At 33.1% G+C, this 18,842-nt stretch overlaps 1 protein-coding gene across 2 annotated transcripts in view; it reads left to right on the top strand.

The window, feature by feature from the left end:
- The first annotated feature begins 3,699 nt into the window (after nucleotides 1-3,699).
- nebu (nebulosa) overlaps nucleotides 3,700-18,842 on the top strand; it is an 88,124-nt gene continuing 72,981 nt past the window's right edge. For both annotated transcript variants that reach the window (XM_068762706.1, XM_068762705.1), the window contains exon 1: nucleotides 3,700-4,027. In XM_068762706.1, the coding sequence (XP_068618807.1) occupies nucleotides 3,920-4,027 (108 nt within the window). In that variant the 5' untranslated portion in view covers nucleotides 3,700-3,919. The remainder of the gene's footprint in view (nucleotides 4,028-18,842) is intronic.

The following is an 18,842-nucleotide window of genomic DNA, read 5'->3' as shown; positions in this document are numbered from 1 at the left end:
TATAATGCAATAACAACGATTCGGTTCAGTTTATCATATTACTACGTTTTAATATTACAAAATGTTTTACAAAATTTTGGTGCGAAAGTAACACAATGAACAGTCAAAAATGACAGATTCCAAATTTGAAAGTGATATTTCATTTATTTTTACTTATACCAGTATTTATTGCCAGAATACGCATTATAAAGTTACTAGCTGACCAGGCGAACATCGTTTCGCTCAACAGTCATTATTTTAAATTAAGAATATTACATTTTAATACTTATTACCTATTATCCACGAAGAGAAACAAAAAAGCACAAAAATTGTGTGATTAAAATGATTTTATTTTATATCATATGGAGTATTGAAGAGTTTCTATAATAAAACGCCGGTTGTGAGATTCGAACAGAACTAACTTTTATTATATGTTCAGAAATATACCTACATTTCACTTTATAACAACGACGGTAGGAACAATCTATGTTCCAATAAATGGCGGTATATGTATATTAATTAATGATTATTTGTATATAATTTCAACAGTTTCGAAGCTACCAGAAAGTTTCTAACCCAAAAGATTTTATATAAAATGCAGCAAGTTATATGTTTATTTGTTTAGCTTGTATGATGTTTAATTCACACGTTTATGGTGTAGTGTATTCATTACGACAATTTAATTAACACTCTTCTTTCCGGATCTAGAGCCTTGCTTTTTAAAGTTATTTTTTGTTAGGATATACTCATATATTTCATGTATTTTTTAAGGAGACAAACATTATATTGTTACTGAAAGGAAAATCATTATCATCACCGTTTCAGCTATATCGTCCACTGTTGGACATAAGGAAGCGTTTTGTATACAGCGTCTTTAAAAAGGTTCTATGTCGACCTGGTCGGCAGACGTGGCTGTGCTTCCTGGTTCATGATTTCCACTTCAGAACTTTAAGACTTCAGTAGCCATCCGATTTGCTTGACCACTGCAATTTTATAAAGACCATTTTATTTATTTTATGAATAATAAAGACGAACAAGTCGATAACTCGCGTCTTAACATTATTAAATTTTTATAACAAATAGTAGGTCAAAAACTTGGTTGCAGATCGAGAGTTCGATTTTTGAAACACCGTCACAGAATCCTATTCTATATTTGAATAAAATTCTTTAAAATGAAGAAGGTATTCGATAGGCCATTTGACAGATAACGAAAACTATTTATGTTTTACCTTATGTCCAATATAATCAAATTATTTTATAACATTTTTAGTATAAAATGGTCGTGCAATCAGGACGTATGCGATTTATTATAGAGATAATGTTTTTTGTTTGATTCAAATGTGCCCAGTCATCGTAAATAAGCAAAAAAAAGTCTTCGAATGGTAATAATAAAACATCGAAAAAATTTGTAAATATATAGGTGATTAGTTATAGATATAAAAGTTTTAAAGAGATGAACGTATAGCCAGTCGTTGTCGTTGTTGTTTCGGACCATAATCGCCTATTGTAAGGCATAGTCCTCCCCTAAATCCATGAGGGGAGGGGGATATATAATCGCCATGCTAGGCAGACGGGTTCTTGATCGCAGTGTGGTATTATGGTATGCAGAGGACGCTTCTGATTTTTTGTTTGTGAGCAATAGCAATCCTATATAATTAAAGCACAAAATGTGAATTATATATAAGACTGTATCGAACCCATGACCTACGATCGAAAATCTCAGTTTTTAACAGTTGGGCTACCACTGCTCTAATTAATATTTGGTACAATCTATACAACAATCAATAAGAGTTTTAGAGACAATATATTACGCAATGAAAATATAATCCCTGCAGATTTAGTACTATCAGGAGTTTTTGGCTTATTGCATTTCAAAGAAAAAAAATACTAACGTAACATATTTCTGTGATTTCTTTGTACAGGCTGGCTGGAAGTAGGTGTAAAAACTTTATAGGTTTAATGAGTAGTATACTTTTAAAGAAATTAAACTTATTATTAAGTTAAATATAAAACTAACTTTGTTCATGTCAAATATGCTCTTAGATGTTTGTTAGGAGTAGGATATGGTAATATACATTTAGCGTTGAATGTACGTCCAAATGCGATTCACGAAAATAAGAAAATCAAACGCATTTGATTTATGTGAATGGTTTTGTTGTAATTTTTTCAATAGAAAATTGACTGTTTGAGAAGGAAAACGCAATGCTTTTTACATTGGCGTGTCTTGTAATGTAAAATAAAAATGAATGTTATGTTTCATGGACTGTATAAATAGATTAAATAATTATAAATGATGGTGGAAATTCAATTATACAAATTTAACTATAAAACTAGGTAACAATAGACTGACAGAACAAACGAACAAGCAAAACTGTATCGCAACAGAAATTATCAATATAAAAAGTTTAAAAAAAGATATAAAAACATAAAAATGAAAAGAGGTTCTTAATGACCCAGTTTGTCGCCAACAAAATCAGTGGAGATTTTAAAGGTCTGTTTTCGATTCCTCGAGAAGATCAGCACCTAGTGGGTTCGGAAAAACGTTGACTCTCCTTCGAGAATGTGATATGAGGCGTCGTGTCCTGACAGTCCGGGTGTCTACAAGACGTCCACTGCTAGACATATCCCCCTTAAACTTCCAATAGGACCGTTTGGAAGTAGCTTGCATCTAGTGTCTTCCGACGACCTTTTGTCGTCTGACCGTGGGACGGAAGATCTACCTTCATAGAATATGTGTACGATATCTTGCCTTGCAGTGACGGCAGGACTCATTGATAGTAGCCTGGTCACCTATGGTGAAGCTAACAGTAACTTACGTGGCTGGCTCGAAGTAGTCGCTTTTTTACAGAGATGAGACGCACAGGAGGTGGAGTCGATAAGAAATAGTAGTGTAGATCTTGCCAAAAGTCTATTTCCTTACTATCTGCCACATACCGAAGTCACAAGATGCGATTGTGGGAGATAGTCATACGCCACGGCCGTGTTATTGTTGGTGGCAGAGTCAAATCGACTTAAGAAAGGTCTATTTATGACTAATGGCTTTTGTCTGTTTACAGAATTAACACAAACAAGAATATGCAAACAGTGAACTGTATTCACCTAAACCTATATTATACAGTGTTCTTATTATTCTTCATTAAAAATTAATAAAGGGTTTAGAAATATTGTATTTTTCGATAGTAGATTAATTTTGAAAATCATATCTTATTGTATATACGTATATCATAATATTTTAATAAGATTTTAATAAGTAACGCGGTATAACCGTAAACGTTATGTATAATTGTAAAGAGTCGATGGTAATGTAACCAACATTGGCGCGTTCGAAGCAATAATCGCGCAAAAACCTCCAAAATACGTGGATCAGCGCGCACTAGTTTTTTATCAGCGTTGAATCCTTTGAGCGAAATTAGTGCTACTTAGGCTCCAATACTTCGAAATAAATTAACTAGTTTCTTTTTTTATAACGTATATGAATCTAGTTTTTTTTCTATTTCTAAGTCATACTAAGTATGTACATTAAAACTAAATACGTATATTAAATATCAAACAGTTTAAATAATTTCTCAATGTCCGTTTTTATATACAGCCGCGCGATAAAATATACAAGTTTGTTTACACAAATAAAATAATGTTAGCAATAAAAAAAACAGTTTCGTCTGCTACACTTCGTAGTATTTATTTGGGTTAGCTCTTAAGTTTCTCGGCAGTACACTTCGGTGTTACAGACGGAGTGGTTTTCCCGCGCTGTCAACGTTACGGCGGGAAATCTTTTACAGATTATAAAAGATTTACATTAGAAAATATACTTTTCATTGTCACGTCACACGCGTGACGTTATTTTTGCACGTTTCTCAATCCAGTTGCTTTTACAAACGCTCTCAAGGTCATCGTTTCAAGTGCAGTTAAATCATTTGCTTTAATTTTATAAGTGTTAACCATGAGTTATTCAGACAAAGTTGGTCGTAACAAAATCGGCAGTGAAAATCGTGGTTATGATAATGCCGGATTTATAATGACAGAAAAACGCGCCTGGTGCTCTGAGAAGGTAAGTTTTTTTTTTTTTAATTTCGAAGCAAAGGCGTCGTTGTTATCAGCCTTTTAAATAAGATTTGTAAACCGTTTCAAGCGTGAAATATTTATTTCTCTTTTATTTTAGCTCGGTTCGTGCTTACAATGTCGAGTGTTATATGTTACCAGTTTTATACGTAATAAGGCCGAGTTAATTCTGAAATATTAATTGACTTCGTGGTCTAATACACGAGAACAAAGATTTTAATACTTTCATCTGTATATGAAGTTATTACGCTATTTTTTCTTTAGTGAAATCTATCTCGTGTATTATTTTTTCTCTTTATTAGTACATTTCATGTACTTTATGATTATTTTACGACTTTGCCATACATAACTAAATATTTTACCTTATCGTATATCTCGACTTTTGTGGATTCGTTCCTCTGGTTACATCAGTTTTTGCTCTAACAATAAAATATGTAACAAAAATACACACTTCGAATACATAACACAACATTTAATCGACTATGTCAACGATTTACATTTATATATATGCCTTGCAGTGGGTGTCCATCAGCTGATAAGAAGGTGTAAAAATTTAAAGAATTGAATATTATCATTTGTCAGCTAAATTTTTTAAATAGGTGTATTATCAATCATCGTATATAAATTCATCACTCTGAAATATGTTACATTAATTTTATTCCTTTGAAATGCGACCTATAATTTCTGGCAAGTACCAAGTGTAAACGGATAGATTGTAAACAAAAAATATTTTTAAATATAGTAATTATAATTTCGGATTAGCTTTTTTTTGCTATATTATGACTACGTTAGTTATAATTAATGAAATCATTGATTATAGTATGTTCTATTAATTTAAAACTTTTGCAAATATAACTGATTACCCTGTGCAAAATGTATAATACATATAAAGAGGTTATATAGCAATAATATCAAATATTTTAGCCTACATGTATTTAATAACAGAGTCGTAAATTCTTAGAATTCCATAGCTTTACCGAGGACCGGGTACAGTGGTCGGGGCTGACGACCTGCGTGGCAGGTTTAAAGAGGCTTTATTGCAATTTATTTGCGTATTCTATCTACAACTTGTTTACATTCCACTAGAAAAAAATAACACGAAGTTTATTCAGTAATAAAGTTATGAGTTATGTATATTCAGATTTCCTTCTAGTATATCTAAAGAACACATCGCTTGTGCAACCAATGGCGGTTGGGTCTGGAAGGTTCTAGAGTGACGACCACAAGCAGGTAGATGTTGCGTGGGCAGACCCACACTTCGTGGACCGAGACATGGTTATGTTCGTGAAAATTCGCTTGATGCATCCATCAGCAGAAAAGAAGAAAGTAAAACTAATACTAATATTGGAAGACCGCTCCGCCATAACAAATGATAAATGCATATTTTCAAACTAAAGCTCATATTACATAGAAATATATCATGACAAAAAATTTGGACATGTTAAAAATTATCAACAAAGGATTTTATTAAAAGAACCCACAGAACCCACTGCCTTCCGTGGGTTCTTTTGAGCCACTTGAAACTGATAGAGACAGGTTGTATACTGTTAAGTATTTTTATCTCCTCTTTTACTTTTATACCCCTTATCATCATCATATCATCCGCTAGACTGCAACTGCAATATATAGGTGGTGTTGTGTTGCCAATCAAGCAACATCCAGGAACCTGGACGACACATCAACCCTCTGGTTATTTTGTACCACTCTAGATTGACTAGTAGTAAAAGCCTAAAGCAATAAAAATGATTAAAAACTTTATGATAACATGCTATAACATTTTAATTAAAAAATTAATAGCTTATGTTATACAAACGAACAGATATGCAAATATAATATAATTATTGGAATAATTTCTTTTAATGTCCAATAAGTTACAGTTAAGTTATTTTTGCAATAAAACACAATACCTTTTTTTACATTTTATCTGTAGACGTGAAATATTATCGTGTAGAAATCTGTTGATATTAGCAATGATCCAAACAAACCTGTTTAGTGGTTGATTTAACACGTTGGCTGCCATTTTACTTACATTGGAGTTGGCAGCTAGTCTCAATGAGCAGATTAACCCTTACTCAACTTCTAACAAAAGTTCAAGTTTATTTAAAAGAATATTAAAGAATTTTTCTACTGAATAGGATCGTAATACATGTCAGTGTATCTAAATAAATAACAACAGACGTGTGGAAACAGTTTAGGGTTCCATTATTGGAACGCGGTGTTCTGACGGAGATTTCGTTGTAAACACATGTTAATCATCATACTTTATGAGATCCCAAGTTACTAAAAGAATTTATTGGTGCTTCCTATACTGTTTCTAAACAAGTCCTTGGTAATGACAGAACAACCCCTGAGTTCTGTCACAGATGCCTACAATTTTCTACGCATAGACTTTGAGATACAGACTTAAGAATTGTCCTGGTGTAAAATAATGCCAGACCTTCCACAGAATACCCAGTTTTTTGGCAGCTACTTTAGCTTTGGACTCAATAAACTACCCAAAGTCGAAATTTAATGAAAGATTGGTAATGTTAACAGATTTCTATTCGGTAATGTTTCATGTCTACATTTAAATTGAAAAACGTATTGTTGAATTATTGCAAAAAGTTTTGTTGCAAAAATTATTAATGAAATTAAAAAAAACATAAAGATTAGAAACTTGAGTAGTCTAGAGTTAAAGAGATTGTTATATTTGTATGTACTATATTATAATTATATGTATATTATAATTATTATACAATATAATTGTGTTGGTTTGTTGGGTGTGGTTGGTACAAAAATGACAGAAAAGGTTTATCTAATATATAAAATTCTCGTGTCACGGTGTTCGAACTTGAACTCCTCCGAAACGGCTTGACCGATTTTTACCAAATTTTACATGCGTATTCAGTATGTCTGAGAATCGGCTACTATCTATTTTCCATATCCCTAAGTGATAAGGGTGGTCCACCCCTAAATTTTATTTTTAATTTTTTAGACAATTTTTTTGGTTTTTATTTTATTATGATACAGCATACAAAAATACATACAAACCTAAATTTTCACCACTCTACGATCAACCCTTATCTTACATTTGTTAATTAAAAACTTTAATTTTTTTTGCTAAACAACGTTTGCGGGATCAGCTAGTTATTCTATAAACGAATATTTAAATGATAAGACTTCTTGGCGGTGCTGCCGCCTGATTATTTCGGTTTCATTTGGGCTTTGATCTGATGAGAAACCATCCTGCAATGGATGTCCTAAGACAAAGAAAATGACGATCCGTTTATACGATATATATGTCACGTAATATCTAGTATTAAATGCTTGAACATTGAACACTAAAGAGTACAAAGTTTGTTTACTAAATTGTACCAGTTAACACTGGAAAAATATTTCGATATAAACATTTTGAAATAAACCAACCGGTTAGCGTCGAAAAACGCATTGAAAAATTGCGATACAAACGTAAAAAATAAAACTTACGAATAGCCTTTTTTGCGTTGTGGGAAGGTTTAATGTAATTTCTCACCTCGAAATTAATTAGTTATTATTATGTATATGCAACTATAAAAGAATATTAGCAATGATTCGACATGTACTAAGTAAATAATTATTTTTTCATTTAATTTTAAATTATAACGATTAATCTCTTTTAATTAAATGTAAGTAAGACTTTTTATTACTATAAAATGCAAAGTTTCCTAATGTCTATTTAAAGTTCATTATTATTTTTAACAAAACCCATGTGTCTATTTTAATGTGTAAAAGAATGTTCGTGTTTTTACGTAACGTAACGAACATATAATTTAGTACTGAATAGTGCCAAGTGATAGAGGGCTTTCGATTATAGGTCGCGGGTTCGATTCCCCGGATACAATTTTATATAATACCTAGTTTGGACATTAATTATGTGGAATGCCTACAGCTCAATAACAAGTTTTTAGAAGATGAGCAGCATTGTCCTCTGCGTACCATCTGCACTGCCATCGCTAAATCGCCTGTCAAGTGTGGCGATAACGGTATAACCTCCCATAGATGTTTTACGGGAGGGTTATGCCTTAAATAGGCTTTAAATGGTTTAAATGACGACGACGACAATTATAGTACTAAGCATATAAAATTTGATTTATTTATGTATGTATGTATCTACAGTAATAAAAGCAGTTCTTCATTATTTTTATTTCTTATTATACTTTGGGCGCAGCTGGCTCAAAATTTGTGTTAGTTGATTGCGAGGAAGTGTCTATTGCATATCCTACTGATAGAATGATTCACTTGAATATGCTTATGTTAATTTTCACTTCGTATTTATATGTTACTAACTGTAAAGATTTCTACCAAAAAGGGAGACTTATAAATACATTGAGATAAAACGCAATTGTCATAAAAAAAAACTGTCTAAAACATCGCATAAAACGATAAATTAAATGTGGAACGGTGTTGCGTAACTCAAAGCCATTTAGATTAACATTTTATTGATCCGATAAACTAACTGTGTTTAAGTCGTCGTATTCATATCAAGCTTTCGCGAATCTTCTTTTCTTTCGGCTCCTTACATACAGGGTGATTTGTTATAGATGTAAAACCTTTAAAACATAGCTCATTTACCAGCAATATGCTTTAAAGTTTTTAAACCACCTCTATCTTGTATAAATATTTCGTGTAAAAATTTCATTTTAGTTATATGTCCATCCACAAAATGTCTTTATCATCATTATTTTTTTCACTAAGAGATGGCTCTCATAAACAAATCTAATCTTACAGGGTTACTGAAATCAATCATCCTGTATAAAATTGTCACTTTGAATTATATAACATTAATTTATTTTTTCTAATCAAATGCGAAAGCACATAAGTTCCAACTGCACATAGTCTACAGGGAAAGCTAGTAAACAATTAAACATTTTAATATATGGTAATATGTTATTATTACATTATTTATTATGTAAGAAAAGAACCAATATGTAGCCACTACTGCGTGTGCGGAAGTCCGCACACGCAGTAGTGGGATGCAGGAATTAACTCCTGAATATGCCCCGTGGAGGGGTGAAACACGTGTTGAGTGATTTGGCGGTGGCGGTTGTGTGATTCGCATTGTTTGCCGCATACGCATTTATCAGCGGGCTGGTGGGCGGTGCATTTTGTTGCACGACTACTACTGCATGTGCGGAAGTGGCTTAATATTGGTCCTTTTCTTACTTAGGATAGACTTCCACAAGGTAACGCCTGATTCCATTAGATCATTTATTATTTCGTAAACCATTGAATATATGCAAATGAGCTATTAATTTAACCATTTAGAGCTTTTATATCTATAACCAATCACTCTGTATATACGACGGCGTGACCACATTGTAAAATCGCGTAAGTAATAAAAATATCTTATTGCAAATCCGTCTCATTGTTAAGAAGTAAATGTTTACAGTGGATCAATATATAAATCACGATAAACGCAAGACACAAGTTACAGGTAATCGAAACTCCGAAGCCTTCGGACGAAGTTAATGACAAACATCATTTTTAATTCTAAGTGTTAAGTTGAATAATCAATTGTTACCTCTGGACACTAAAGGGGTCCAATATGCCCACTTATGGGTCACTCTGTCGTGATGTCGTTCCTATTAAAAGTCACTATATAAGTTACAGATATAATACATATTATACATATAGTATAATTACAGATATGAATAAGAATAACATAAAGGTGATGTCGTCTCCCTCAAAAATATCTATGGGTCGGTATAGTATAATGGCCACGCTTGGCAGCCGGGTTGGCAATCGCCGTGCGGTATTATGGTACGCAGAGGATGCTACAGCCTATCCTCTGGAAACTTATCTGCTAGCAGTGTCAATTCTGCATAGTTAATGTATAAAGTGTGAATTATTTAAGATTGTTTCTCATTTGTTTTTTTTTTGTTTCTGTACCACTGCTCGGAATGTTGTTTACTGCAGTAAAATTGCAGTAATCTAGTTTAGAGTTAATAATTGATATGCAGTGCAGCTTGTCGCAGCCGTTTGCACTGGAAAGTGGTCCCTCCGTTGGCAGAGATCAATGGCGTAATGTAACGTGAAACTTAGAAAACTTGCCTTTGACAGCGTACTGGTTTTACGCTATACAGGATGATTGGTTATAGGTGTAAAAACTTTGAACTAGTGAATGTATAGCTCATTTAAGTCTAGAACGACCTTGCCCATTTTAATCATCTCTTTTATATAAGTTTCCTAATATTTTATAGAAGATTCTTATGAGAAAAAAGGGGAAATTGCCTAGAAACTTAAAAAGAATATAAACATACTAATTCTCGAAAGCAATTCAGTTGCAGAGAGGTATTGTTCACCGCTGCAGATATCTTTAAGATCATGGATTTAAGCAGATTTCGAATCAATATAGACTACGAGTAACTGATATCATAATGAGGACAGGAAGATTTATATTTTAAATAATTATTTAAGTTTGTATTTTCTTATCACTCTACTCTTTCGTTTTTCGCAATCTATATTGCTTTCATTCTTCACATTCTTTTCCATTCTCTTACCATATATTTACATTCCGTTCACACCTCGCTTCTATTCATTGTAGTTTCAATTTTGATTTTTATTTCGTATCTTACACATTAGTTATATTTTTTCTATGTTTTTTTATACTAATTAATAATTTTTTATTTTGTCTCATTCTTACTTAACCTACGTTGCATTTTTACTTATCACTTATTTCATTATTTTACATAAATGCCTCAATAATATGTGGCGACACTATGTCTTTCATTACAGAGGTGATGGTGCTACTCTATACCCTTTTACCTAACTCCAGCAGTTTACATGCCTTCGGTTTACTGATGATATAGTCCTAAGGGCTGAGACAGTGTATAGACCTGGATGATTTTATATAGCCTTTTAACAATTACGTCGATAAGATTTTATCCATCATGAAATTAATTTATTTATTTTATATTTAATAAATAAAATGATCACTCTGAAATATGTAACATAAACGGATATCTGACGTAGTCCAGAAATGGCGAGGTGAAGTGACAGTGGAACGGGCTAGAAAGGATACAGAAAAGATGTCCTCTGGAGCTTTTTTAGAATGGAGACCATTGACCGGAAAACTCAGCATAGAACGTTCACCCATTAGGATAACAGATGACATTTTAATAAGACCGTCAGAAGACTCTGGATGCTGGCCTTTTCAAATCAGACCTTTTCAATTAATTTCAAAATATCTTATTCATGTAGGCATTTGCATGCGCTATTGATTCGTCGATTATTTTAACATTATATATAGTAAGCTACCACCGGCTTGGAACGCTGATCTGTTGAGAAGAGCAGGCAAGAAACTCAACAGTTGCTGTTATAAATAATATTTTTAAAAAATAATTATGTGTAGGGTACGAAGACGTCCTGCGGTTGAAATAATAGTTTTAAAATTATGATGAATTTTAATTTTTTAAATATGTGTTTAATTTTAATATTTAAGTCACATCAATGTGGAAAGTGGAAACGCAAATCACACACCTCATTGATCTAATGTTTAGATATTAACCATGATATCTAATGCTTCCTTGAAACAAAATATTTTTAAACATATTGATGATAAATAAATAACTTTTAAAGGATTAAGTAATTAAAAGTTATTAATAGAATAATATTTATCTACTACGTTTTTAAATTAATGTATATTATGTACTATTATATACTATTGTTAATTTTATATTATTGCTAATATTACTACATACTACTATTGTTAATATTATATACTATTATTGAATATCTAATAGATTCATGCGTTACTTTGCGGAAGTCCATCCTGAGTCGGAAAAGGATATATAGCTACTTCCGCTATATCTATAGCTATAGCGGAAGTAGCTATATATTAATCTTTTTCTTACTTAGACTATTGTTGATCTCATCTTCTTTATTTAAAAAAAATCCTTACTTGGCCCATACTGTAAATGCCAGTCACTGAAATTGTAATTTCTCCTGTAGTTTTTTTTATTTTTTATTTACGTGTAACGTTGTAAATTTTGTTGGCGATCCAAAATAAACGAAATGAAATAGAAATTTATTTTGATAGACATATTAACATGAACAGTGGTATCCCTGCGGTAGAGGACTGTGACTTGTGATTGTGTGTCGCGAGTTCTATTCCCGGGATGTAATCTTGTATAATTCACACTTTGTAACATCATCTGCTTACCATAACACCACACTGTGTCAACCAACCCGCCTGCTAAGCATGGCGACTATTGTATATCTCTTGATAGATATCTTTAGGGCATGTTTGCAGTCAGCTTCTGCCAACTGAAAAGAGACAAAGAAAGGCCCAATAACTTCTGGAAGTACAAAGTCGGTCGGGACAGCTGCTATGTAATATAAACCACAAACTCCTATCGGAAAGTTAAGATTGACATAAAAATGTATCAACAATATTTAAAAAAAAAAAAACAAAATTATAATTATAAATAGTATTTCAGTAAATTTGTATTCAAGTTAATAGCTATTAAAATAAATTACTCGAATAAACTGGTTAAGTATCTCAAGGTTAAATTTCGTTTAAGTAGGTTAAATTCGCTAAAAACATCGCGTAAGTTTTTATATAACATACGTAAAGTAATTTTTATAGAACAAGTAACGTACGTGTATTTTAATTTGATTTATACATCTGACGACCTTTGTCTTAAAAATCATTGTTAATTATTGATTGTACTAAAATGATTGGGGTTACGTAATTGATTGAAAAGTTTTCGAAAGTTGTCATTCAATCATTCATTCGTCATGAATGCTTCTTCACTTGGAGACCGACATGATGACCAGTCTTGCGCTAAGCGACTTACCGCTTAACTTATATTGTCAGTGCATCTAGTGGGAGGGGGGGCATATCCACGCCGCGTGTCCTCGTGATCGCATTTAGGAACCTTTTGAATTAAGAATTAAAATATAACCTTAAACACAAACAATAATTCTTTCAACATATATGTGATGGCCTATATCTTTCATTTATTTAAGTTGAGTCCATCACTTTTTAGCATCATAAATGAGAAGAAAAAATGGAACAAACTCTATAAAACTCTAAAAACTTTCCTAAATTTGAATATAAATATACATAGATTAAAAAAAAACTGTTCTAATTCTTTTTTCAAACCACGTATATTTACTACAAGAACTACTAAAGTAAAACAGAAAAAACGAATTTGCTTATGTTAATTATGGCTGGAACTATTTGTTAGTGGACAGTGCAGCACCAGTCATGGTGGCAGTGAGCATCCATGGGATGAAAAAAGAGTATTTCTACTTTTTTTTACGATCTGTCTTAAACACTGTGAAGCCATTGTATATGAGTGGAGTCTATATATGTCTCTGTGTCTGTTGGAATTAGATATGTTCAAATTGTTTTTCTTAAATCACTCACCATGAAGTTTAACTACCTTGATGTTATTTTCATAGTTTATCGTGATCTTTTAATGTAATGTCTGACCTTTAAACAATCTTTAAAGATAACATGTAAGTTTTTATCAGCGGTGGTAGAACGCAATATAAACCAAGTAAACTGCTAGTAGAAGAAGATTGATTTAGATAACTAAAACATTTACGTTGAACTAAAATTCAAATAACTTTATTTGTTATGGCAAATGTATTTCGTATAATTATACTATGAAGGTACACGGTTGATGATATGTACCAGCCTTTATTTGAATATGGGAAATGCTAACGTGTTTGCCCTTGTAAAAGCAATTTCGGGTTAGGCCTGTTACACACACATTTTGCCATGAAAATCGATGATTAATTCGCCGTATGTAGAACGTGTACATCAATGTTGTATATGTCGATGTAGTGCTGTGGGAACTTCTTCATATAAAAAGCGGAGAAACTTCATTATACCGCATTTTTCTCTTCTTTTTTGAGTCTTATATATACGCATAGATTAAATATATAGTACGCAAGGATAATCCTTCTTTTAGCAAGGATTCACAGTAATCATGCCTGTTGATTAGCGCAAAAAAATCTCAACAGGCTGTTGTTTTAACCGATAGTTTAACCGTTCCATGTACAAGTGTTCACGTTTACTTAAAGGCTAACACGCTGTATGGTAGGCCTTCGTGCTTCTGTGAACTGGGCGTGGACCAGACCGTGATCAACCTTGTGGCCCAGTGTCCCGCATTCGGGGGACTCCGGTTCGACTTCGAGTGCCAGTCTGGTGCGAAAATCAGGAAGGAATCAATAGCCTCCCTGATAAGAGAAGAAAAAATCAAAGAAGAGTTCCTCGTACTCTGTAGAAAAATAATAAGTACAGTAATAGATAGAAAAAAGCTAATATAAATGTAAACAACAAAATAAAAACAAATAATGTTAAACCAAGTGATATTGTAATAATCCTGTATAGAAATAAAATAATAAAAATGTAAAAGAGGATGTAATGAGGGATGTATGAAAGGCGTTACAGAGCGAAAGGGAAAGACAGAAGAATTGTGGCAAGAATGAAAAGAACGAAACATCATACGATGTATGAAAGACTATAATGAAAATAAAAAAAAATATGTAAAAAAATTAAATAATGTTGAATAGTCCCTGTCCCACACAAGATAGGGGGTACGAGAGGCTTCCAATAGCGGGGCCATAAAAAAAACACGCTGTATGGTTATGGTAATGTGTCATGCACATTCAGCCTTCTACTATTCTAAAATGTTTTTCGTTACACCACAAGACCATGTCAACATAGACCTCCGCCTGCTTCATTACTTCTCAACCCTAATCTAAAGGCATAAGGGACAAACTATCTGCCTATATACCATCGTCTTCATATCGTCTTAATGAATCTCACTTTCTATTTTCTAACAAACGACGTATCTAACTTTTACAAGCTTTGGACGCTCTAAATCCAATGCCTAGAGAAAAAAAACCCTTTTAAGATATCGTATGCTCATACTTAAAAGCCATTTTCAAACCCCTGCAGGGTATCTAGTTACGATGTCAATTAGAATTACGTATTATCTTCTTGTACCTTGCTTTATCATAGAGAGTAGAGAGTGTGACCTTTATTTTTCATTTTAAACAATTGAGTATGGAAGGCTTCATCGAGCCTACTCGAAGAGACAGCTTCAGACAAATTGTATGCCTCGATCCAGTTAGATTCTCTCTCTTTCTCTCTCTCTCTCTTCGACCTCTCATAGTACTAGTTCCAAGTGGGTATAATATTGTATATACCGCACTGGGGCTATGAAGTTCTGGGATGGAAATCACGAATCAGCAATCGGAGCGTTGGATGTCCAGCTGTTTTCAACCTGTTCTCTTCAAAATCTACGTAAGAGGTGAATGTGCAGCAGTGGGCGTCTAACAACTAAAATCACGCTGATACAATTTAATTAAAGGAGACATAGTCCTAAATTATATGTTATGGGATTTTAACTGTGTATTATTGTATATGTTGGGAACTTACTGGAACGTTACAACTCTTTGATATCTTTAGTTTTTTCTTATATTTTGACGTCGTTAGTTCTGTGTTAGTCTACTGTTTATGTCTATATTAAAATTTGGTTAAAAATTATCACTATTATTTCATTTTACTTAGTTTTACAGTCTTAACACTCGTACTTAATTGTGAATGTACTCTTCACTTCACAATACATTGTAAAATGTTTCGTTATAAAATATTAATTGCATTAAAACTGTTTCACCACTTCTAGCAAATGTATAATCATTTTAACTGCATAAGAGAAGTAAACGACCTTAGGTTTTATTGATTTCATTGCATTACGTTGCATTTTCTTTTCAAAGGTCGTCATTTGTTTTAGAATTCATTTCATGAATTCGACATAAATGTTATCTTTCGATTTTTTCAAATAAAAACTAACAATGTATTTAATTTTATTAGATTAGAAAGATACGTTCAGACCTCATTTTTGTGTTTTAACTTCTCTTGGATCTAATAAAACTTTTTACGGGTAACGCATTAAATTTAATAACTTTCTCCAGAAAGAGTATTTTAGTACATAATTGAAATTGTAAATTTATGTTATTTTATTTCTTTTTTATTCTTATTATGAATTAGTCGGTTCTTTGTCATTATTACAATGTAACAATAAACTTTATTGGATATTTATTATCCGTAAAACTGTTTCTAAGTTACTTTATTTAAAAACAAACAATGGTTTATTTATTTTGTCAACTTAAAAGTTTATTCCCTCTCTTCTCTCTTTCACTGCAAGATATAGGCCTCCGCCAAAGACATCTATTGGGAAATTTGCCACTGTATTATGGTACGCAGATGACATTGCTGCGCATCCTCTTGAAGCTTGTTTATGAGCAGTCGCAATCCTATGTAGTTACTGCACAAAGTGTGAATCATATAAGACTGCATCTCGGGAATCGAATCTGCGACTTATGATCGCAAATCTTAGTCCACTACCGCTGCACTACTACTGCTATAGTTAAATCAATTAAAACCTAAACTCATTTCAAATTATGAGAATAAAATCGATAACGACAGATATTTATTCTAGTTTGCTTTCTTTTAGCAGTTCCTCATATTAATTTTCACATAAAATTATATATTCATAATAAACTAACTGTTCAGATTAATGAACTCGTGCGTCTGTGTAAACAGGTTCACAGAATTCGCATATATATGTTAAATCATTATTGCTCAACACAGAAATAAAACTCTCAGAGCGCCTTTGCAACTCGTTGTTTCAAGTTGACGTCATTACTGGGATTCTGATTGTAATTTCTAAAAAATTGGATTCTTCTTCTGTTCTTCCTATGACGTATACACGTGATCAATGTAAATATTATTTAGTGGATTGTATATTATTGTAAAAAATTAAAAAATTCACAACCAAAAATGTCCCAAAGATGTTAATCGTATCTATATGCATATTTAATGGAATCAGGCGTTACCTTGCGGAAGTCCATCCTAAGTAAGAAAAGGACCAATATTTAGCCACTTCCGCACATGCAGTGGTAGTCGTGCAACAAAATGCACTGCCCACTAGCCCGCTGATAAATGCGTATGCGGCAAACAATGCGAATAACACAACTGCCACAGTCAAACCACTCAACACGTGTTTCACCCCACCACGGGGCATCTTCAGGAGTTATGTTACACCGATTAGTGTGGCGACGGACTGAGCTCACTCTGTGTTTGGCATTCTCGAAGATCGAAAACGTATTAACATCAAGTATACTTGTCTGGGGTGTATGAAGGTTCTGGAGTAGGAACCACGATCGAAACGCAGTGTAAAACATACCACAAGGCCGATGCATAACCTCTTTAAAGTCATCGTCAGAAACTGTCTCAGGATTCTTCCGGCCGATCTTATTGGAATTGTCATGGCCTTTGTTTTTGGGGGCCTGTCGTATTGTATCTTGGGCACACACAGGGACAATTTTTACATTTATTTTTCATCATATTTATTTATTCATATTTTATTCGTCATCAATTTTTTCATTACTTTTCGTGGCCTTCCCACCAAAAACAACAAGCTTACATTTTGTTCCGTTTTACTTTATTTTTATTTTATTGTTTGCTTTGTATTTACATTCCTTTATAATTTAGCTTTGACTTTCCTATTTCCTTTACATTTAAGTACCAATTTTGACTAGTCTTATATGCTACGACAGATATAATAATACAATAAGACAGAATATAAACGAGACAGTTTCGTAGTTTCAGCTCAAAGGCGCCCACTGCAAGGCACACAAGGCATTGGGTCCCCAAAAATATCTATGGGTGGGGGGGTTATATAGTCTAGTCGTCACGTTGAGGATCGCAGTGTCGTATTATGTTACGCAGAGTATACTGCTGCCCATCCTCTGGAAACTTATTTGTGAGCAGTGTAAATCTTTTATAATTAATGCACTTTATGAATTATAACAAGTAAGATTGTACCTCTTGAATCTTAGCACGTCCACTAGGCTACAACTGCTCATTAGTTTTAATTATTTTGAAATAATGGATGTTTCAATCTGGATTACTAATTCGTTTCGTGAGTTTATATCTTCGTTATATTTTTTTATCATTCCCATATCGTTTCGAGGCAGACTTTGATTTCACTAAGTTTTTCAGTATCTTTTTTTTCTTCTTTCATCCGTCACAATATCTGGCATTATATCTTCTTCCTTACTTCACGTTTTCTTTCATTCTCATCGCTTTTTTCCATATCATCCTTCGCCACACATCTTACATTATTATACTTTTTATACATGTTAGTTAACACGTTCACTGCGGCTTGAGGCCGATTCAGCCTCATGGTAGACTTTGCACTGGTGCGGCGCGTAAAACTCGTGTTTTCTCTCTAGTGCGGCGGCTGTTTACATTCAACCGAAACATGAGGCAGAAAAGGCCTCAACCGCACTACTAGGAAGTTCAGCTTGAGGCTGATTCGACCTCAGCCGCACCAGCTGAAAGTTCTTCAAAATTGGGCCCGCAGTGAACGTGTTAAATTACTTTTTTACATTTTATTTTACAATTCCCATTTGATTTTTCTTCTCGTAAAATTCTACTTTTTTATGTCTTTTTTCTATACCACAGTTATTTTTATATACCTGTTTATAGTTATATGTAATATTATTCGTTTTTTGCAAGAAAGTGTGGCGGTATCTTGCGTTCCTCATCAGGGAGGCGATGCTTTCGCTGACCGTTTTGACTCCTAATTCTACTTCCAAACCTGTTCTTCTGTTGTAAAATACGGGACAGTTAGCAATTGCGTACACCACGGTTTGTAGTTATAACATTGCCGGTGTACATAATATTGCCATTAATATTTTCTCTTTTGCATTTGAAGTAGATTAGCATAGAGTGACTAATTTGCACGGCCTTGAGCATC

The sequence above is a fragment of the Battus philenor genome, unplaced genomic scaffold (genome assembly GCF_028537555.1).
Source record: "Battus philenor isolate CCGP_79_NKW_IND1 unplaced genomic scaffold, ilBatPhil1.0.hap1 SCAF_16, whole genome shotgun sequence".
NCBI classification, from domain to species: domain Eukaryota; kingdom Metazoa; phylum Arthropoda; class Insecta; order Lepidoptera; family Papilionidae; genus Battus; species Battus philenor.
Note: the sequence above shows the minus strand (reverse complement) of the source record. Positions and strands in the feature narration are given on the sequence as shown.